Source organism: Lissotriton vulgaris, chromosome 2_1 (genome assembly GCF_964263255.1).
Source record: "Lissotriton vulgaris chromosome 2_1, aLisVul1.2, whole genome shotgun sequence".
Lineage (NCBI taxonomy): Eukaryota > Metazoa > Chordata > Amphibia > Caudata > Salamandridae > Lissotriton > Lissotriton vulgaris.
In genome coordinates this window covers 655,370,847-655,395,162 of record NC_141687.1, presented here as the reverse complement: position 1 = coordinate 655,395,162, position 24,316 = coordinate 655,370,847, and the positions used below count along the sequence as shown (strand labels likewise).

The window sequence follows — 24,316 nt, the reverse complement described above, 5'->3', positions numbered from 1 at the left end:
AAAACTGAAATCCCAAGAGAAGAGGTAGGTTCAACCTCAATAGCATGTAGACAGTGTATAAGAGAAGGCACTCACGGGTGGGAAAGTCGAATGAACCACACCTACACTTGATTCTGAAGTAGTCTTACGTGTGAGCATGCCATCAGCCATGAAAAAGTGGGGAACTAGGAAGCACATGTTGGCCGAGCATTACGAGTTTGCATCCTTTGCGCATGAAGGCATATCGTTTGGCTTTCGTTTGGCTGTTATTTAATTTATGTTATTGACTGGTGCTCGTCTTCGTTATTCTGACATGTTGTTTATTATGTTTTTGACGTTCGAAGAGAACTAGAACGTTTTAGATGTAATTCAATCACCCAGAAAGGATATATCTTAATACGAAAATATTTTGATATAGTCAGACGTTTGATGTCACTAGTTCAAAGAAACGTCACCTGTTCATTTTGGCTGCACTTGTAGTAAAAACTTGATTAGAATATAGAGAGGTTTTCTCTGTGTATAATAAAGTTACGCTTGTTAAATTCTTAAAATGTAGGAAAGTTCATCTACAGCTAAAGATTTCCGAGATAACAAACTGGTGGGGTGGAAGCTTCCATTGTCTTTCCTGCCACTTGTGCAAGTCATGCCTTACTAGATGCACATGGAAATCGACTCTCTGGGAGTGAATGTTACCGCCAGGCTAACATATGAATAAGACAATGTTAGGGAGCTAAGAACAGCCCTGTGACTTGTACACTTGTATAAAATATTGTGAAATACCTGGTGTTGGCCGATCCAGTTTGCTCCGCCCAAAGTGCATTTTGGAAGTAACAGAAGCAGGCAGTGTCAGCAAACGTCTCCCAGATCTTGCTCAAAAGCACATGACAATAGTAAAGTTAGGCTTTGACTGTATTTTCGGCAATCAACCATAAATTCTAAGGTCTGCCCGTCCAGAATAATCTTGATTTAGGATATGAGCCTGAAAACTCATGAAAGATGTTTCAATGAGGTATTCTGAAGGTTTCCCAATTAGAGGCCAAGAGTGTAGAAAATGCCACATCTCACTGTGCTTGGGCGTAAAACTGAGTGAATGAATTCCCTTCTTATTAATGAGCCCACTACTACTGGCATGCACATTAGGAAATATAGTGAAATAGAATGTACATTTGGAGGAATGGCTGACATATGAGAAAACCGGTGTCAATGAGCACCGGGGCCCTTATTTATGAGGCCTTGCGTCAGTTTTGCGCCGCCGTTGCGTCACTTTTTGTGACGCACCAGAGGCGTAAAAAATGCGCCTTGATGCGCCATGTTTAAAAAAAACTTTTTAAACCCCTGCGCCACATTATACCTGCGTCAGGTATAATGTATGCAGAGGGGGCGTTCCCCCGCAAAAAGCCTCGTAATAGTGATGCAGTGAAATCTATGAGATTTCACTGCGTCACTTTGAGGATGCTGTTGCGTCAAAATCTTGCGCCTGCCTCACAGCAGGCGTAAGACTGACGCATGCCCTTTCACATGGGGCTTTCCCCATGTGAAAGGACGCATTGCTGGAGTTGCGTCACTTTTGTGACACACTCCAGCAATGCGTCACTTTTCGCTTACAGATACGTCAGAAATACTGACGTATCTGTAAGTCCTTGCGACATGATGCGTCATACATTAAATATGACACATCATTGGTGTCGCAAGGAGTGCGCAGTGAAAAGTGACGCATCGCTGTTTTCACGCTGCGATGAGTCACTTTTCATAAATGAGGCCCCGTGTGCTTCTGTACCGTGAAACTTATAGATTATTATCAGGAAGCATGCCCCTGGAATACAAGACTTTTTTTTGTATGTCCTCGTATCACCTCATATGAGCATACTCCCATCTTTAGACTGCCCCTCGTGCACTGTGTCGGACTCAAATTCGTCAATTGTCTGGGCTGCAACTCTGTATCTCTACCTGCTCAGCCACTACTCACTTGAGAGGTTTAATCATTGGACACGATCTTACTCCAGCCGCGTCGGTAGTGGGAGTACCTGCTGGGCAGTGACGTGGGGAAGGGGAGGGCAGGGTGGGGTGTAGTAAACTATGGATTATGGAGGTTTACAAGTAAGTAAACATATAAATAAATAAAACACATTTTGTTGCGCACACTGCATCGCATTTAGGGATGCAGTGCACGCAACGAAAATCGTTTTGTCGTCATTCTCAGGGCATCATAGATCATCTTACCCATACTTAACCAGTAACCCTTCAGGCTTGGGCGCTGGCAAACATACAGACCCCATCCACATCTTGAGTAGAACACCTTCTGAACTGGGGGTTGTAACCCTCTCTTATCTTAGCTAGCTTCAGTGGGGTACAGTAAGCTCTGTGGAGGCTCAAAACGTGTTTTCTCCTTAGTGCAGCATATTTAAATAGAGAGCAAAGCATATTCATCAATTCTTGCCATAACTCCTCCAACTCTGTGCTCGGCAAGCATTCATCTCAAACTTGATGTGGGGTTTTCATGTTCTCCTCTGTTTCTTTCTGGAGGTGCAGATATTAGTGTGACACTACCTTCTTCCATGCCTTGAGTTCCTGAAGGACCCTTTCCATTGAAATTATTGTAAACTCAGCCCACCCCTGAGTTCTGAGCCACTCATTCATCGGGTGATATTTACACCTTGAAAGTGTTTGTTTTGTCATTCTCTTCCAAGTGTGCCAAGATAAGCCGCTGCCTCTTCCACCTGCTGTCCCCAGTTGATCATATCACACTCCCTCAAGGGCTTTGTTAGGTGGTTTAAAAAGACTTTGGAGTCCATTGTGAGTTCCATACTGGTGACAACTTGCTATAAGATGGGATCCCCAAGAGTGACCGTATCCTATACCACACTTTGGCGGCTGTCTGTAAGCACTTTAATCTTATCTTCTTGAAGTATTTAGGCACCCCAAACTTATAAGAGAAACCTTCCTCAGATGAGTCAGCTAGCAAAGTGCAATACATGACCTCCAATAGTGATTCATTCAGGCGAAGAAGAAGCATCCTGCTATTGTTCAGCTGGAAGCTCCAGCTGTACAATTGAATATCGGGGAACCTTAAAAGACCCTTCATACACCTTCCTCCTCAGTTTTTTCAAAGACAATCTCATGGCCTTACTCGCCCAAACAACGTAGGTGATTTTCCCCCATATTTTCATGAGGGCTGTCTTGTCGCAATTTAGCGGAATGTCATCAAGCCGATAGGTGAGCCTACGAAGGATAGACATCTTGACTACAATTATGCGGCCGTGTATAGGTGAGGAGCAGGCCTACCATTTCTTCATTGGCCTGTCCACCTCGTCGCTAACCCCCTTGGAATGCAAGATTAGTGATTGAGTTACTGGGTAACGAGGCAGCATGCTCCTGAACGTATGTTTTGTACTGTTAATGGGTCTTATTAAATTCTTTATCGAAGATGTTCTATTAAATGACTGCACATGTCTCATTGGTTTTGTGTTGCGATTTTTTGCTATGGCTCTCACTCATTTTAAAATGAAAAGAATGAAAACAGGTCTATTTTGCATGTATCTGAAGTAACTATCCACTATATAACCACCACCTTATGGATCTTTAATTTAAAATACATTTATTCAATAATTTCATTTTCAGCCATTAAGCAGAAGGTGGAGGTGAGAGCACAATTTTCCAGAATTCGAAAACAACAGGGCCCACATGCAACAGACATTGTAATCCATCCTTCAGAAATACCCCCAAAACAGGTTGGTGCACATGATTAGGAATATGCAATATTTATTCTGATGTTTGCCATGGTTGGTAGGTAATTTTAAGACACTATTAATCTACCTGTCTTTATTACGGAACATGAACTTTTAGAGGGTGTGATTTTTAGAAAATAGAGACAAAACTGTGATCGCCAGGAATGGTGTGGCAGAGAGGCTCATTATCACTCAGAGAAATCACTTTGCCTCAGTCACATCACGTAAAACTAATTGGTTGTGCTACAATCCATTGTTTGAGACTCCAGCAGTACTTCTGCTTTTCTTTGATGTATGACTCCTCTTCAGTCTGCTTTACTATATTTAAACCAATTGAGAGTACTGATGCTAAATGCATTTATTTTCCATACAATGGGTCACTCTTTCACCTTCCTGATAACTGGAGAAAGCTTATTTTCCAAGTGAAATGATTACAATCAACAATTGTAAGGTAATCAAATGTACTGTAAATTTCAATGACGTTGACAAAAGGAACAACCCAGAACATCAGATTTATATTGTCTCAAACCTTTCCCCATGCCCCAGTCTATATTTCTCTACCCCTTACACAATGTCATCTTCCTCCCATAGCTTTTCCTACTCCCCCAATTGTTTCCTCTCTTCCCCATCCTCATAATCTCTAAACCAAATCTGCATTTCTCCATGTCGTTCTTTTGACGTTTTCTATTTATCCGCCCTGTTTTGTCATATATCTCTTGTTGCATGGTACAATGTTTTCACACACCCTCACATTCCATGATGGCACCCATTCTTTCTATAAAAAATAACAGGGGCTCTAGTCTTATAAGAATTATACAGTTTCTCACCATGCTATATTTATTTAAGTCTTTTTGTAGTCTCTCACCACAGATTATTTATGGTTGGACCCCACAGAACTAAGTTATCTGAGAATCTGGGTTTTGATGCACCTTTACCCTAGATGTGTTGACTCATGGTGGCCTTGAATAACAAAAAGGAAGCCTCTGTGTTTCTACTAATAATGCTATAGAAAATGTGTGATTAGCTTTATGCATGCTCTACAATATACTTATATTTTTTGAGACTCAATTTACCGTCTGCCCAAAAATAATTCTCGCTCAGGACATTATTTATTTTTATTTTTGAGTTTCATATAGTGCGAACTAGACCAGAGGCATTGGGTATCAGAGAGCTTTACATGAGCACCAGTTTTGTTACAGATAAAATAAACATATACATTGGCTACCTGATGAACACCATCAAACCTATTCATAGAAGAATATGAAGTAATACTATTGGGGTACTACTACGCATAATCATAAATGCCTTTCTTAGTTGGCCCCAAATAGTCCAACTTCTTGTTAGTGAAAGCACACAGAGGGCATCGGCCTTGTATTTTGTACTAATTGTACATGAGCTAAACATTTCCATGGTATTCCCATTTCAGATGTTACAGGGCCAATACACAATTTGAGGGGCAAAAGGACAGAGTACCCATACAAAAATTAGTGTATAGAACACCAAGAGTCAATGAAATGAATGGGTCCTTTGGTTATTTCTGTGACTCTTTATTTATTCTTCACTAAATACAAATAAGTGCAGCCAATGCGTTTCGCCTGGTTGCATGAATCCTCAGGGCAAAATCATGCGCCGGGTCAAATATGCAGTTTTAAACAGACACTGCATCGCAATTGACACAAACGTATTCCACGAAGGCTCTTATAGCAGTAGTCGACTTGGAAATTCTGTCGGCCACTGGTAAAAAAAAGAAAACAGGCTTCTGAGCCAGTCGAGTAGGTAATGACATCCATCTATATAGGACCGTGTTCGGCAAGAAGAGTTCCAACAGCCAGCATTTGGCGTTTGTAATATGCGATTGTAGAATACTTGCGATGTTGAATCTGTTTACAACTGTGTATCTGGTGAAGAAGAAACTGATTAAAGAGTCACAGAAACAACCAAAAGATCTATTCGTTTTATTGCCTCTTGGTGTTCTATGCACTCATTTTTGCATGGGCACTCGGTTGCCTCTCAACTGTTTTCGAACGTATTTATTAATGGCCAGTTGGTAGCTGCCATCAGAGGTGGGCAACATTTGTTCAAATCATAAAAAATAATAACACTTCTGGTAGTGCGGTAAATGGGTCCATAGCTGCCAATATTTGTTCAACTTCCAATTCACAAATTGTTACAAAGTGGCCTTCAGTAGCTGCTTTTAGTAAAAATAAATTGGATTTCCCATTTACTGCTATTGCGGTTAGGGTAATACACAATTGAGCAAAAATATGTTCTCCAAATATCCATCAATCAATATACACTATGTTATACAATCAGGCTGATGCTTGGGCTTAGTTCTTCTGCCAGCAGTGCATTTCTGTACTAAATTTTTATCATTAAATTCCATACACCATCTTTTGACACCATTAAAAGAACCATCTCAAACAGACATTGTTCAGATCAATATACCCAATACCCAAGTGCCACCAATTGCATTTTAAAATAGAAGGATTAGTTACATTATTGATTGCTTTGAGATAAACTTAAAATATTTGTGAGTTATTGATATTTATTTAGTACAAATCATTCCAATCTATTCTACAATCCCTTCCAAGTTAAAAGTTTGAAATGAGGTGACCTTAGGCCAAGCATGAAACAGCTTGTCCCAAAACATGCAAATGAAAGTGTCCTCAATGCCCTTTGCGTTACAGTCACACATATCATATGCAAATTAAAGCAGGCTCTATCTTTAAAAGAATTATTACAAAATTAAAAACCTAAAGTTTACAGGATGCCATGCACCTGTGAGATGGAACAAATGCATGCCTCTTGTCATTCTATGGAATTTTTTGCTCAATAAAACAATTAAAAGATTTTTAAAAAATGAATTAAATGTAGGATGTTTGATCAAAATATTAAAGCAAAAATAGTGTGGGACTTAATATCGAACGTAAGAATATCCCTTATTAGGAATTTAATATCGATTTTTTAAATATAGTTGTGCATATTATCATTTTATTTATTCTATTTAAAATTTTTATTTTGATTTGATTGCTAAATATTGGTTATTTTAGTATCATAAGTTATTTATGTTATAATATGTGTATTCGTTTGTTTTAGTATAGTTTTAAACATTTTTCTGCAAAATGCATTGTTTTTAATTTTTGAAATTGTTAATTTAGTATGGATGTGGAGGATTTTAGGATGAGAAGTGTTTTAAAATGTAAATGATAGTTTGAAATTTGTAATGATCATTTAGGTTATTTTAGGTAGTTTAATGTTTTAATTATGTAGATTAATTAATTATTTTTTTATTATTTGTTGATGAATTAATCATGAGTTGTCCTAGAAGTTTGTTTAATTATTAAACTCTGGTAAATTCACACACACGCACACACACCCACCCACACACACACACACATACACACACACATATAGATATGTATATATTATAATTGCTTTATTGAATTAATTTAATATTATTTATTTTTTATAATACTCATTTTTGTTAATTGTAATTGTTGATGTTTTAATTCAAAATATTTTTCTTTATTTTTTATTTGCAATATAAAGTTTGCATTTGTTTAATATTTAATGCATATATTTATTATTTTCAATATATTTTACATGTTTTAGTCTCAACACAAATGATTTATTTTATAAAAGAAAATTTTGAAATAGAATTCGTAAATCTGACCCACTTCAAAGTCCAAAATTATTGCTCCTGTTGTACAGTTTTGGAGAAGCAATGGTTTATCTGAGTACTCCATACTCCTATACTTTCCGTACTTTTGCCTCAGATTGGAGCAGAAATATTAAATGTAACCTCTCCAAATTTCCACACTGTCCCCACTTTTGCTGTGTTTTGTAGGAATCGTAAATCGGACTCCTCCAAAATGCTACTGTTAGACTTGGCATCCTTGGCGTTGTTATCCCTGACTTTTTGTCGCTACCTGCTGCATTTGTTTACTCTGAGCTGGATCTCGTTTTGCTGGCTTAGATGCTTTGCACACTTTGCCACTGCTGATCAGTGTCAAAGTGCAAGCGCCCCCTGCGTTATGTGTAACTATGATTAGTTATCCATGATTGGCATATTTGATTTACTGGTAAGTCCCTGGTAAAGTGCACTGTCTGTGCCCAGGGCCTGTAAATCAAATGCTACTAGTGGGCCTGCAGCACTGACTGTGCCACGCACACTAGTAGCCTTTCAAATGTGTCTCAGACCTGCCAATGCAGTTTATGTGCACGCAAATTTAAATGCCATGTCGTCCTGGCAAGTACACCTGCCAGGCCCTAACCTTGCCTTTTCTTGCATGTACGTCACACTTAAGGTAGGCCTAAGGTACTGTCATGGGCAGGGTACAGTGTATGTTAAAGGTAGGGCATGTACAGGTCTGTTTTACATAGCCTGATAATGAAATGCTGTGCATTTTGTTTTTCACTATTTGAAAGGTTGGAGCTGCATTGTAACATTTTACAAGGGTACATTTCAATTGGCAAAAACTAGAGATTTGTAGTTTAGGATCTCTGAACTCAGAATTTAGTAATACACCTTTTAGTAAAGGTGGTTTTTAAATCATGTGTTTGAAAAGGCCTCTTTTAGAAAGTGGGATTTTTCTTGTTTAACCATCCTGTGTACCTCTGCCTGTTTGTGTATTCATCTTCTGGTTTTGGAATGACAGGTGCTGGGGATGTGCATTCACTCTAGACAGTCACAAGGGGAGTTGAGGTGTGTCCTGCCTTTCCGGCGTGACTCATAGCCAGGCTGAATCAATCAATCAATCAATCATAGACATTTATTGTCAGACTCCACGCTGCAGGATCCGGATGATGCACATAAAACTCCACCTCCCGATCTCACCAACACACTGGTAAAAAACACAGTGGGTTCGAGCGATAGGGCGAGGGAAAAAACAGGAGACCAAGGAAGGGAAAGGAAGGGGGCAGCTGGGAAGGGAAGGCTGAAAGACAAGAAAAACAGTGTACTGGTTATAACTGGTCACTTCGAAAACCCTATCTCTCTTCCTCTTTTTCTATTATGATAAAGGGTTCACCTTTCTTCAATCAACGCTCTCCACCTCCTCCCTGTAACATGGGTATGTGTATAGCTGCACCAATAATTCCTATGGAATATAAACAACAATTATTTCTAATTCACCCCTAGAAGAAAGGTACAATTATTTGTAACATGGCTATACCTACCCCTCCTTGAAAAGATTGTGCTTTAAATTAAACGTGTGAATTTCCACCAACCAAGTGTTCTCAAATCATAAATGTTATGCTCTTCCAACGAGCATGTCTGCGATGCCCAAATGTACAATATTTTCCTTCGGGAATTACGGCAAGATGTAGCCTCCTACTACTGTCTTCCGCTCCCTTTCAACAACTCTTGAGCTTCTTCCTGAAGGCGAGGTGGTCTTGGGTCAGGCGCAGGTCGGGAGGGAGGGAGTTCCAGGTCTTGGCGGCCAGGTAGGAGAAGGACCTTCCTCCTGTTGTCGTTCTTCGGATGTGGGGGACGGCGGCGAGGGCGTGACTGGCTGATCGGAGGTGTCGTTTGGGAGCGTAGAAGTTGATGCGGTTGTTGAGGTAGCTCGGGCCTTGATCGTGGAGAGCTTTGTGTGCGAGGGTAAGGAGACGGAAGGTGATTCTCTTGTTGACCGGGAGCCAGTGCAGGTCTCTTAGGTGTCCGGAGATGTGGCTGTGTCGTGGGATGTCGAGGATGAGTCTGGCTGAGGCGTTCTGGATCCGTTGGAGTCTCTTCTGGAGCTTGGTGGTGGTTCTGGCGTAGAGGGCATTGCCGTAGTCCAGTCGGCTGGTGACGAGGGCCTGGGTGACAGTCTTCCTGGTCTTGGTGGGGATCCACCGGAAGATTTTCCGTAGCATGCGCAGGATGTTGAAGCACGACGAGGAGACGGCGTTGACTTGCTTGGTCATGGAGAGGGAGGAGTCCAGGATGAAGCCCAGGTTGCGTGCGTGGTCTGTCGGTTTGGGTGCGGTTCCCAGGGCGGGGGCCACCAGGAGTCGTCCCAGGCGGAGGGCGAGGATCCCAGGATGAGGACTTCCGTCTTGTCCGAGTTCAGCTTCAGGCGGCTGGTCGACATCCACTCAGCTACCTCTTTCATTCCTTCGTGAAGGTTGGCTCTGGCGGCGGTGGGGTCGTTGGTAAGGGAGAGGATCAGCTGGGTATCGTCGGCGTAGGAGATGATGTTCAGGTTGTGTTGGCGTGCGATGGCCGCGAGGGGGCTCATGTAGACGTTGAAGAGGGTTGGGCTCAACGAGGATCCTTGGGGTGCGCCGCAGATGACTTCGGTGGCCTTTGATTTGTACGGTGGTAGGCGGACTCTCTGGGTTCTTCCATCGAGGAAGGAGATGATCCATTCCAGTGCCTTCTCCTGGATTCCGACGTTGAATAGAACGTTCTGCATTTAGAGTGGTGGGAGGAGTTTTCACTAGCACCTGAATAGTCTGTGTCTGCTCTGCACAATGCTGTCTCCACCTCCTGTAGTGAAGCTGGGCCATGGAGGACAGAACTGTTTTTTACTGAGCTCAGAGACTCTTGAAACAAAGACTACAAAGAGAAAATGGGATATGAGAAGTAGACCTTAAACACCAGAACCTGCGATCACGTTTACAACTAAGAGGACCCTGCCAAGAAGAAGAGCTGCCAGGAGTAGTACTGCCACTTTTCTGTGTGTTTCTTTGTTGAGTTGGCCTACTGTCTGTGGCTAGAGGAAAGGACTTAATCTTTTGCCCTGCTGTGGTATCCTGTTTAAAGAAGATCTCCAAGGGCTTGATGTAGAGCTTGCCTCCTTTTCTGAAGTCTCAGGGACACAAAGACTTTACCTGCCGCATCCCTAAACTCCATTGTTGAGTGTTCTGTCTGCCTTGTGGTGCTAACTCAAGTTTTGGGCCCTTGGAGGTTGTTCCGGCTGCAAAGAACTGCAAAGAACCAAAGAAACCAGAAAATCGATGCATTGCCCTTCCAGCGACTGTTTTTCCTATGCAGCACCACTGTGCGGGGAGCATTTTCAGGCACCGTCGACATGCGACCGAAGAATTGACACAGGACCTGTCAAAGGCTTAAAAATCCGCTGCATGCTGAGTCCAGTGCACCCACCTCCGAAGTCCAAGATCACCACCCCGACTCCGTAGCAGGCCCTGATGTGCGGCTGAAAGAACTGATGTACCATTGAACCGAGCCTGGAGAAACTGGCGCGGTGTCTATTTTGCCACTGCTGCATTGACCTCTAGTGAGTCTAGATTTCCACGCATCGCACCTGTGCTGCAAATTTTCTGAAGCATCACCCGTAGATCAGAATCGTCTTGGAATCGATGCATCATTCCCCATACAGTTCAGATTAGATGAAACACTACTCCTGTATTGCAGTAGAACTGACACATTGCCTCCACAAGGACTCAGGGACTGATGCATCGCTGTGTTTTCCAACGCTTCCCTCCTCTGCAGCTGTCTTGCCTTGTGGATTTTGTCGAATTTGAGGTACTTGTAAAGATTTCTATGGACAGAATTGCTCGCAACCTTTTAAAAGTTAAATTTTGAATTTTGTATGTTGGATTTTTGTCATTTTCGTCTTGTTTGGTTTAGAGGAGTTAACGCCACCAGAATGTCACATTTTCAGACTGTCTGGTGGCCTGAAGTCCTTCACCTTTTTACGAGATAGCATTAAGCCACATAAGTGGCTTACCGCCGCCTTGTAAATAATGCCCCTGTTCATGTAGCTGTTAGCACAAAAGGAGTGTGAAATGGGTGTTGCTGTGTGTGTTTCACCGCAACACCTATTGCTTTTAGACGTTACCTCATATGTACAAGGTATTGGGCAACATCAAAAAGATTGCAGGAAATACCTGGTCTTAAGCAGGTGATATGAGGAGACATGTTTCATTTCTCCTCGTATTTTGCTCTTTCCATGTGTGTTGTGTTCTGCAGCACACATAGAAACAGCAAATCACCGGTAAAGATTGTTTATGTGCAGGAAGGTGTCCCTTCCTGCACATATTCAATCATCCCTGCAGCACAGACATACTTGCAGCATGACACCATGGTGCTGGCTCTGGTGCTTAGAAGCTTCTTTAGTACCAGCACTAGTGGAAACGCAGTGATGCGCTGCATTCTTGTAAATACAGCACATCCCTCACTTTTGAAACTGATGGACCAATTTTGGCTTAAATCTGTGCTCTGCCACTTTCTAGTAAACATGCCCCTTTATTTTTCTAAACTGTTGTAGTGTCCATTTGTAGTGTCTTTACTGAGGTACTATGTGTGTTCGGGTACAAATACTTTATGCATTGCCTCTGTGATAAGCCTGTCTGCTCGTGCCAAGCTACCAAGGGGTAGCAGGGGTTATCTAGGTGTTATCTATCTCATCCTGACTAGAAGCAAGGGTCCGTACTTGGACAGGGTGCAAGCTACTGCCAATGAGAGACCCCAAATTCCAACAGCAACACTTTCCCAACTTTTATTGGACTGAAGGGGGAATTGCAAATGTGACCGCTCCAAAGCCTAACAGTTTGCTTACTTTTGCTTACGATAGAGTGGGAATAGTGAATCTGATCCCTCCAAACTTCAAACATTTGCTTATGTGGGAGTGGGAATAGTAATTGTAACGCCTCCGCAGTCCAATACTTACTTGGAGTGACATTACCTAATAGTGATTCACAATTTGCGAATCGCTATTAGGTAATGTTTAGGAATAGCAATTTATTTTGTGATTCCTACTTGCATAAGGAATTGCGATTCCTAAATAGCCATTCAAAAAGGAATCGCAATTTCTTATGTTGATGCATGTGGCAGTAAACATCTTTCTTTGAATTTATCTGTTGAGGACAAAATAAGTATGAAATTTCATTCTGCTGTCAGCCACTTGATAGGCAAATCCAGCCAGACATAACTCAGAATGACAGTGGAAAACGTCTTGCTGATAGGGTTCAGCAGTCTGACTAGTACTTGTCTCACTACCACAAGGCCAGTGCAATACTGAGCTTTAACAGACAAGAGGAGTTGTATAGAACTTAGCACTCAAGGTCCAACCTGAAATCTCTTTTTATTGATCATCACAATGATTCAAACAATAATAAAGACTCAAAATATTAATTGCATCAAGTAGATTATTAAACCAGATGAATAAAGAAAGGAATGGAAAAGGAAATGGATGAGGAAGCACATTTCTGTTCACAAAATGATCCTTCAACCTTAGACCATTCAAATATTTAACTAGTCTATCATATGTGAAAAAATAATGATTTACCTTAAGACATGCCTTGCTTTGAACAAAAGTACTCTTTGATATTCAGACACCCAAGTAGCAGTTACCATTTCCTGGAACATAGAGTAGATCAATGGCCACTCCTGCAGATACCACTTTTAGGTCACAACCCACTAATCAACCTGAAATTTCAATTAAATATTTCACAACTACCCAGATCATCCAGTTCTGTATACCTCTGGATACTGCAAGAACATGTGGGAAAATAATTCCAGCCACCCCATTCGCAAATCTGGAGTCCATTTGTTCAAAGTCTTGGTTTAGCCCATGAATAATCAAACACGTAATGAGCTCTATGCATGTAGATAAAATAAAAATGCAAATTTTGAGAACATAGTTTTCCTATTATTTGTAGGACAAAGCAGGTCAGAATTCCTATTTCCATCCTCCATATATTCTTCTAAATAGACCAGTTTGAAGAGCTAACCTTGTCTAATATTTGTAGACTTCTCCAAAACATCTACCCCCACATGCATCATTGTTTCATTTTGCACTTCCTAATTTGCGATTTTTAGGGAATCGCAAATTAGGAAATGCAAAATGGGATGCATGTACATTTGTGCAAAATATTTGAGAATCGGTAAAAATCGCAATTTTTACCGATTCTCAAATATTATGCGAATTCCAAAGTGCGAATTCGCACTTCCCATTGTTTCCTATGGGCCAAAAGGCCCGTAGGGATCAATGGGAAGGCTTTAACAAATTGCGATTTTCATTTTGAAAATCGCAATTTGTTAATGCATTTCATGGGTGGCGGGGGGGTTCTAAAGGACCCCCCCCTGCACCCCTGAAATGTATTTTTCGCATCATGTTACACACACACATGTCCTAAGGACATGTGTGTCCGTAACATGACTGCTTAAAAAAAGCATTTTTAAGCATTTTTACACCTTTTTCCAAATTTACCGAGTGGTTCAACCACTCGGTAAATTTAACCCCCTAATTGCGAATTCGCAATTTGAAAAATATTCATGCATTGCTTTTAGGAAATCGCATATTTGCGATTTCTTAAAAGCAAATGCAATTTTAGAAATCGCAAAAATGATGCAAATTCTAAAATTGAATGATGCATTCCAAAAAGCTATTTTGGAGTCGCAAACGGCCGATTTTAAGGAATCGCACCGTTTGCGATTCCAAAATACTTTGATGGATGTGGGGGCTAGGCCCTAATTAGGATGCCGGTCGGAAAGCCTCCGATCACAGGTCGGAGGCTTTCCGACTGACATTCTTGGTTTAAATTCTGACTGCTATATTACTATTACGGCGGTTGGAATTCAAACTGGCCTGTCATTTCAGTCGGCTTCCGATGGGCTCAAGGATCCCGTCGGCCAGCCGGCCCGCCACCATAATCCCATACAGACGGCGTTTTTGCCGTTGGGCTTCTCATGTCAGTTTCCGACAGGCTTTCCATTTCAGGCTTTCTAACATGGAAAGCCTGTCTGAAAGTGACTTTGGGGGGACCCCAACAGGGTCCCTGTTTTCAGGCCTTCGATGGGGGCCTAGGGGTCACCTATGGCACCCCCTCTAAATCCCTGCCCCATCTGGCAGGCACTGTGCAGGTGCCTGCCACTCAGTGCAGGGATTCACAGTGAATCCAATTTCTCTAAGGGAGCGTGTGCTGTGGCCGGTTTCCAACCGCCTCATAAGCTCCCATAGGGAAATGGATGGTGCAGTCACATCATAATTGCAGTTTCAAACTGCCGACCTGAGGTTGGTTGGTTTTGAAACCGCATGTACGTCGGTCTGAGGCAAATCCAACCGACATTGTAATTAGGGCCCTAATGTATTATTAATTATGTGCTCCAACGTTTTTGCTGGGACGATCTGCAGACATTATAGCAAGCTGCAAAACATGTCTTTTCTTAGTAATTATTTCGAAAATTGATAAACAAAAACTTGAACTTCATGTTTCGCCTGTAAAGAATTTATGTCCCTATAAAGTCTCCTTGTAAGTATTAATCTCTGTACCCTTCAATATTTTGAATCAAGCCTTCGAATCAATGGCACCACCGGCACTGAGACAGGCTTAGCTTTACCCTTTGTGTTTCGTTTAGTAGAGGGGTATTATGAAGCTTGATAGTGCAGATACAGTTCCAAATCAGATTTGTACTTTGAAAATGTATTACCACCACATCAATAAATCAATAATAGAATATTAAATGCTGTCTTCAGTACCATGTTTCATGAAATATATATTTAGTCTCTGCTTGTGAACCATACTCTTGTAAACAATATAGTAATATACTTTTAAACAACTTGTGAATTATCTCTTTACTATGAACCCGTACCACTGAACTACATACCACCGAAACAATATATAAATATTAGTCAACCCTAGTTCACATTCTTCAAACATTATGCATTTAATTTATAAACTGAGTGCAAAATAGTGTTCCTACTAAAAACATATCCAAGTGTGAGAGTAATTATGTACAAATCCAGTGCAAATCCTGCCCTTTCTTAATTACAAACTCTAAAGTATTTTTTACGGAGGTGTGGCCAAGATGGATGCCCTGTGAAAAATGCCACTCTACCCCTCCTGCTGTCAGCTGCAGAATGCAGCGCAGGAGCCGATCCCAGGCTATGAGATCACAGTGGTGGGAGACATGAACCTCCGCAGCACAGTCCGCAAATAGGGGGTCCAACATCATAATCTCCTTGCACCCTATAGGCCACCTCCCAGATAGCAATCACCAAGCCTCGCAGGCCAAAATGGCCACAATGGCATGATGCAGCCTGAGTACAGCATTGACATCAGCATTGGATTACTGCTTTCCACTCATGCCAACTGGAGACTTTGGGGTGTCTCCCACTACAGGGTCTCCCCATACTTGAGCTGTACAGTCTGGTGCAGCTAGCGGTGAGCACATTGAGCGGAAGGCCGTGACTCTGCACTTCTCCTGGAGTTCCAGAAATAACAAGGATTCTTGCTCCGGAAATGCTGCAACAGAGGGGTGCCTTGTTTCCTGGCAGGTGGCCCTGGTCATGGTTGTGGTTCTGAAAACTGGACATACTGCTTCCTGATGGGAGGTAGCCCATCTCCTCCACACAACACACCTCCTGCTCCTGGCACAGCCCGTGATATAAGGGCTACACCACTTATAACCCTGGTGCCTCACAAGCACAGAGAGGCAGATTTGACTCGGGCCAACGAGGGACCCCACCCAATGAACCTGTGGTGCTTTTGCCCCCGTAATACTGCAACAGGTACTGGGAGGCTCCCTGCCTGGTCCTCAGTGCTGCTGGAGCTGATAGAGACTCTCCAGCTAATCAAGACTACTGCCCAGGTCGGGGCCCAGTGGCCAGGGTGGTGACCTTGTTGACCTGGTCTGAGATGCTTTATGTGAGAGACTGCAACACATTAGATGGGGGTGGACTGAATCATTATGGCAGCAGCACTGGGGAGGAAAGACAACTCTCTGAAAGAGATGCTTGCATGCCCTGTGAGTCCCCCCAGGGGAGACAATCAACAGTCTCAGCAATTACAATGCCTATGGACGAGGGAGATGAGGAGGCCCCAATGACATGGTCATTTATGGAAATGCTGTTCGCCTCTTTGTGCAAAGACAGTCACTTAGTGAAATGCAAAGTCTCCACGGACCACAAAGATGTCAAAAGATTCCTGACAGTGGTGGACAACAGGGTTTCCACATTTGAAGAAGGCAAAACAGCACATGGAGAAGAGGTCAAACGTCTAAGGTAGGAAGTTCTGCACCTACAAGAGCAACAAGCAACCCTACAGGCTCACAGTGAAGACCTGAAAAATCACTCAAGCCGAAACCCCATATGAATACGTGGGATGCCACTGGGACCTGAGGGAGCAAATATCACTAACTATTTGCAGTTCCTTTGTTGCACCATCTTAGACTCAACAACAGAGACTGACATACATCTGCACAGAGTCCACAGGGTGGAATTGCCCAGGACGGGTGCTCACCTGGCATCTAAGCATACGTGGACGACTTCCAAAGCAAAGAGACTATCCTGCGCAGGACGCGAGACACCAACCCAGTTCAGTTTTGTGGTCACAAACTTGCATTGTACCAAGATCTCTCAGCCCTGACCTTCCAAAAGCTCAGATCCTTCCACCCAATCACACACTTTTCTCAGGAGTAAGGAGTCTCCTAAAGTTGAAGTCTCTCATTTCTCCTCATCTTCCACTGGGATAATGTGCACATCAGCTTATTAAAACTTTAGCGGAGGCTGTCTGGCTCATGAACAGCCAAGATAACACTGAGTACAGCACATCACCGTGAGCCAATAAACCCTGCAGGGGACAACTGAACCAAGTGTGCCAAACTATGTACTCCCTTATGGGACACCACCCAGACACCGTGACAGTAGCATTGGAGAAACAAATATTTCTGGGCAGCTGCGCTGGAGAAGCTGGACTGCCAAGGCATTGGTTAAGGGGGGGGGGGCACCGGATATTACTTTGGAAGCCCCTGCCACATTGTGGCCAGATATACCAGTGGTGGGAGGCTGATGGGGCAGAGACCCTGCACTTAGACACCTGACATGGAGCACCACAGCCTCTGGCTTGGCGACGACACTGAGGGACCTAATGGAATTTCTGATAGTACAGTTTGGACAAGTTCCCTGTTCATTTGTTAAAGTTATGGTTGACATTTTCCAAAGGGTTGCTACTTGCTTGACTTGGAAGATTAAGACAACCAGACATTTTTGTTCCTACTTGGACATGCCACACTACACGCTGGACCTATACACAATCTGCCAGTCACAAATCATTACCCGAAGGCAGACACACATGTACTGAAGTAGACCCCTACACACGCGGACCTGAAGATCCTATCCCTCAATGTACGAGGGCTTACGGGTGCGACATATGTCTATTTCAAGAGACACATCTGTTATCCACAGACTGGCAGAAACTGGAATCCTACTGCTACTCATATCAACATCTCTCTTCCAACCCAACAAAGACTTGGGGTGTTGCCATCTTTTTCTCCAGCTCCTTTAGAGGGGTGGAGGGTTGCCAAGATATGGGGAAGGATACTGGCATTCCATGCCTGGGTGGGGGGGGGGCTTTCCTTTGTGATTGCCTTCATTTATGCCTCGAGTGACAACCAGGAACAGTTTCTAAAATGAGATAGGTACAGCCATCACTTTGGTAAGACAGGTTTGCCCATGGAGGGGGGCATGTGGTGGCTGCAGAAGGTGGGACTTCTGGACCTGTGGAGGACAGCCCACACTGGTACTCGGGACTACAATTATTATTCCCCACCTATTAAAACTTATGAACTTATTGACTTTTTTCTGGGGACTCCAGCAGTGCAGGCCAGGGTAGGGAGGTCGAGGCTGAACCCAGGGCATTATCTTACGATGCAGCTTTGGACCTGACCCTGTGGGTGGATGCTCCACAATGACACTTAGGCCCTTGGAGGAGCTGGAACTTCTTTCTCCATTGGCCAGACACATGCTCACTGACTTCTTAGTGATCAATAACAGCGCAGACACCCCAATAGCTAAGTTCTGGGAGACACTGAAGGCCATTTAGAGAGGGGAGTTCATTGCAACATAAGCTGCAGTAAACAACTAACACAAAGATAAGAGGAGGGATCTGGAGGGGCAGGAGAAAGCTGGAGCCTGTCCATGCTTGTATCAGGGCCCCACAGATCTAGTGTAAGCCGTAGTCCACGTGATCCTAAATGCACAGCTTGGATACAGATAGGGTGGAGTATGCACTGTTTCACCTCCAACGCACTTTCTATGTGGGGGAAGACAAGTGCAGCAGCTGGCTTACCCACAAGCCATGAGCTAAACTCTATGCAGATAGAATTGAGGCAATCTGCTCTCCTAACAGCATGAAAGCCCCCGACGATGCCACCACAGCATCAGCTTTAGGGGCTTTTATGATTTCCTCTATGTCACACAGAATCTTAGGGTAACCAACATACACGAGTACCTTCGGGGCACTGCACCCTTCGGCACACTTCACAAAAGGCTGCGACCCTAAACAAACCTTTTTACATGGAGAAGGTGATCGCTGTTATTTCACACCTCAAACCACTTAAATCCCCAGGCCTAGATGAGTTCTCTGCAGGGTTTTAGAAAACCTTTTGCAAGACGCTTTCACCAGTTCTCACCAGACACTTTAATTCTTTTATAGAAACTGGACCCTACTGCCATCTTTTCCAGAGGCTCGATATCCATCTCAAACCTGGAAAATTCAAATGCAACTGTATCTCTTATTGCCCCATCTCAGTGATAAAGATAGATGACAAACTCTTCACAAGAACTCTTGAGATGAGTCGTAATCCCCTCATTCCTGGATTGATGAACACTGATAAGTTCTGACCTATCTCCCATTGGCAATGTGGGGACAACACAAACATAATTTTACATTTGGTAGACAAGGTCAAGCACTCACAGCGGGAAGTGATGCTGTAGGCCATAGACACTGAAAAAGCATTTCATAGGGACAATTGGCCATATCTGGAGACCACCCTGGAACACTTTGGCTTGGAACCAAATTCCCCAAATGGGTTCTCAGCACATATAGTGGCTCCAGGGCAGCGGTCTGGGCCAACGACAGGCTATCAAACCCATGTTCTATAAGGAGAGGGATGCGTCAAGGTTGTCCCCTGTCCCCCCTTCTTTTTGCTCTTTACATGGAGCCTGTGGTGCAGAGTCAGGGATGACCCATGGATTTTTAAGGTGAGATTTGGGGTGCAGGAAAATACTAACAGCCTTTATGCAGATGATGTCCTGGTAGCCATAGATGAGCCCCTACATTCTCTGCCGGCCTTCTTGCAAGAACTAGAGAGCTTCAGCAAGGTGTCAGTCTTCAGTATCAATTTCCAGAAATTGCAGACCCTCAACATGTCCATACCCTCAATACAAGAATAATTCACCATCAAGTACCCTTTCACATGGGCCTACACCTTGATCTCATATCTCAGAGTACAGCTAGTCTCCACTGGGAGTCCCTATACGAGAAATGGTGTATCTTAATTATCATATCACAGCTGACCTTGCCGATTGTACACACTTCCGACTGATCTGGCTGCGGCACTTAGCAGCTCTAAGAATTACGGTACTTCCTACAACTTTCTTTATATTTCATTCTCTACCATTGAGTCCTCTGACAGGCAGGCTTCATCTGTGCTGAACTAATTTAATCACTTGGTCTAGTAAGGCAGCTGCCCTTCAATGCATTGCAACCAGATCCACCAGCCCGAGTTGGAGGGTGGTCTGGGAAGCCCAGACCTGGCGCTCTACTACCAGGTGGCTCAGCTTCACTTCTTAGTGGAATGGAACCGTTCAAAACACCCCCCAAAAAACAGGTGTTTAATGAACAGGGTCACAGTGGAAGAAAACCTCTGGAAAATTATGTGGTTGTAACACAAGTACAGAGCTTGAGGTCTCTACTCCTCACCAGTCACTAGAGCTACCCTTGCGGTCTGGGACAAAGTGGTGGTGTGAAGGGGGTTAACCATGCTTCCATTGCCCATGATTCTGTTAATGGGAAATCCAGAATTCACACTAGGCATACATCCTGTGGGTTTTTCGGCATGATAATGCACCAGATGCAAATTGTTTGGACACCTTTATGACGCCAAATGGCCCTTACACTTCGGACACCAAAAGCCGACTATGGCCTCCTAGAGACTGAGCGCCTCTGGTATCTGCTGATTAGACATTGGGTCACTCACCCTGAAATTCAATGGCGGGGCACAGCAGACTTTCACTCCCTTCGAGAAATGGCTCCTTCTTAAGGACATGGACAAGCATAACATCATAGAATTGTACACTCTCTTGCTCCAATGAAGACCAGAGTAGAATGTACTGGAGCAGAGGTTATGGGAGCCGGAATTGGGACGGCCCCTAACACATAAAGAGTGGGGGTACATAAAAGAACACAACACATAGCACGTAACACAGCAAGTGTGGAGACAGCTTTGTACCATGAAATATTCTCCTGTCCCCAATCATTTTAATATACTCTGCAAATGTATATGTGTTTGCTTATCCAAAGTTTACAATGTGAGAAACATAGCACTCAGAGTTGTTTATACACCACACTTTTATTCTTCCTGCTGAAATAATGCTAATTTCCTTAATAAGTTCTTATTTTGAGAAATTGAAAAGAAAATGTTACATCCTTAGGGCCACCCTCTGAAGTAAAGTATCCAACTGTTTTATCGTCCTCCATCTCCATGTGTCTTCTCTTACAAACATATCACTCTGTCAGAGTCACAGTTGTAATGTTCTGGCAGAGAGAGAACATGTGGTAGAGATGTAACTTAACCTGTTCCTAGAAACATGGCAGGTGAGTGCAAATTCACGGAAGTGAAAGTTCTCTGATTTTCTCAATCATCAACTTTATGCTGTCCCATGTGATAATTATTGAACTTGTTTAATAATTGTAGGAGGAGATAAATCTCATTAATATCCAAGTCATTTAATATTTAGTACTAGTGAGAAAAGGGTTGTCCCTTTAAATCATAGGTGTCCTGTTGTGGGGAATCAAGTTATTCTACTTAGATAGTGTTTGACTGAAACCTCAGAGGAGGGTTGTGTGATGGAACCACGCATGCATTCACCACGCATTTCAGTTCGGCACAGTCTTAACAATGCAACCCTTATCCATGAATATGCCTTTACCACTCATGCCTTTACTACAAATTATGCGTTGTTAAGGCATGTATGGTAAAGACATCCGTGGTTAAGACTGGACAGGCACGTCTTAACCACGCTACCACGCTACCCCTGGCCTCACTCAAAGTTGTAAAACTACCCTGCCTTCCAACTGAAAACCAACCCCCAGCCCTAAAAACATCCCTGTCCCCCAGGCTTAAAAGTACTGCATCCTACTCTAAGACCTAAAAACTACCAGACCACCCCGAAGCCCTAAAAAGTACCCAGCCCTCAATTTTACATTTTCAGTTTCACAAAAATCATATACAGACAAGAATAAAGTAGGACAAAGCAGCCGTAAAACTGAGATTGCACAAAGCCAATCCGTATATGTTTATAACTAAGCCCAGGGTAACCTGTCTCTCAGGAGGTTACCATTTCTAATATGGTGCCTTTATAAAGTAATGGGGATCCCAAATAATCTAACTAATGATACTGTTAATAGGAAGCAAAGTGAACAATAATATTTATTGGATACCTGCCATTTGTATTCTAACGATCCTTCATTCCCGTTTGATCATATACAGCTTAATTACAGAATCCAGCTAAAAATAGGGCAGCTGATAAGTGTTTCACCACATTTTACTTTATCAAGGCAGTACAAATATTTAGGATTTATCAGTACAGGATTACATCGTCATTAAGCAACATGCTTTCCATAATGAATCTCCCTAAAGTTAACTTCTCACCCAGTCCCCAAGAGGTAATGTGCGACAATAAAATACAAATCAAAATGCTGATTCAAGAAGCATTAAACTGAGGTGTTGGAAATAGTTGTATGTTTAAACCACTACCTCCCTTAATCACATGTGCCTAAACCACCAATTCTAAACAACGACCCAATCTTAACCACTATATAAAAAACCACGACATACTGAACCACAAATCCCTCCAACCCTCCTAAATACTAACTCAATCCCCTCCTACCCCCTAAAAATGAACTCGATCCTCTCCTCCTAAAAACTAACATGAGCCCCTCCCACCCCTAAAAACTAACTTGATTCTCCCCAACACCCTAAAAACTAACCTGATCCCCTCCCACCCCCTAAAAACGAACACAATCCCCTTCCACCCCTAAAAACTAACTCAATCCCTCCCACCCCCAAAAAATTGTACTCGATCCATTCCAACCGCCTTTAAACTTACACAAACCCTCCAAGCCCCTATAACCTAGTACGAACCTCCCACCCCCTTAATAGGAACTCGATTCTCCCCAACCCCCTAAAACCTAACTCGATCCCCTCCCACCCCCTAAAATCTTACACAATCCCTCTAAGCCCCTAAAACTAATCTAAATCCCCCACCCCTTAAAACTAACCCCAACACCTCTTACCTGTCCCTGTCCGATGTTCCTCTGAACTCCGCCCTGCACAAAAACTAGACTGTCTTAGTCTGAACCACGCACATGTCGTTGTTAGGCTTGCGTGACTCCAGAACTGGTTTCCGGAGTTGTTCTTCAGGATGTTTCCCATTGGAAATACGTGGGCTCATGAAATTATATTAAACATCTCATAGAAAGTGAACATAAAGAAAGAAGCCAGGTATGCAAAGGCATAGTGTTCACTAGTTTCTCTACATTGGTGGGTGGTTGTGTGTCTCTGTGAGCGCTCATACATTCAATAACTCTGCAGCATTTTATCAAGTAAATATCCAGTTATATAAGGTATTCATGTGCCTCCTCAATTTCATTGTGCTCATAGATACAATTTGGTTAGATTATTGTTACTGTTGTCTGTCATATGGATGCTGTGGTTGCTTTGCTGTAGTTGCTGAAGGCTGCAGAACAGCAGTTGATGCTGCTATTGAGGTTAAACATTTTATTCCATAGTGACTGTTACAATTTCAGAGACTATCATCGTATTGGGAATACACTCCACGTAATCTATGATTTAAATTCTTTTTCTTCCCTAAACGAACTCAGTGAACTCCAGTACATATTCACAGTAGTCTATGTACAAAATCCATGTAAGCAAGTGATGAGTTCCATAATTTTATACATTTATGGAAGTAGTCAGCTCTATGTAGTAGCCTGTAGGATTAGACCAGTAGTTGAGCAAAGGGGGGTGTGCTGCCTTACCGTCCCCTTTTGTATGTTTTGATGCTGTTTTAATATAGAAGAGACAATCTTTGCTTCTGTTGAGGCAAAATATACACTGGATGCTCATTTGCAACAAAGCCACCAACATTGAAACAATCTTAAGCCTTGCACCAAAAATTCACCAAAAATGACTCTTGCTTATCTACCAGCACCACAGATTCTGCATCCTTCACACACAACTTCTCAAGCAATGAATATCTCACTTCACAGTTTCTTCAGTATTCCTGAACCTGCCAGGACATGTTACCTCTTCTGTTTTTAACGGAAATGTGAAACTGCACGCTGACTCTCTCTAGCAAAAATGAATATAATCTAACAACTTGATAAATTGTTGAAAAAATAGAAAACTGTGAATGTATGAACATCCTAATGATGTGTGTTTGTTGCTCAGAATATTTATAATACCACTAACCAAGACTAATAGCTTTACTTGGCTTTAGGTTGAGGCTTCCCATACAAGATTGGCTTTGCCTTCAACCATGGATCAGCAAGATGACTAAGTGAGTAAACATGACAATTCTATGACTAACACTGAATTGACTAACTGTGCTAAGAGAAGTAAACTGTACTGTGAGTTCAAGTGACAATTTACCAGA

General features: G+C 42.7%; 1 protein-coding gene across 1 annotated transcript in view; it reads left to right on the top strand.

Moving 5' to 3' along the window:
* DCDC1 (doublecortin domain containing 1) overlaps nt 1–24,316 on the top strand; it is a 1,639,395-nt gene that overhangs the window by 1,603,896 nt on the left and 11,183 nt on the right. Inside the window, exons 38-39 of the mRNA XM_086955816.1 lie at nt 3,598–3,707; nt 24,161–24,220. Coding sequence (XP_086811942.1) covers nt 3,598–3,707; nt 24,161–24,220 — 170 coding nt within the window. The remainder of the gene's footprint in view (nt 1–3,597; nt 3,708–24,160; nt 24,221–24,316) is intronic.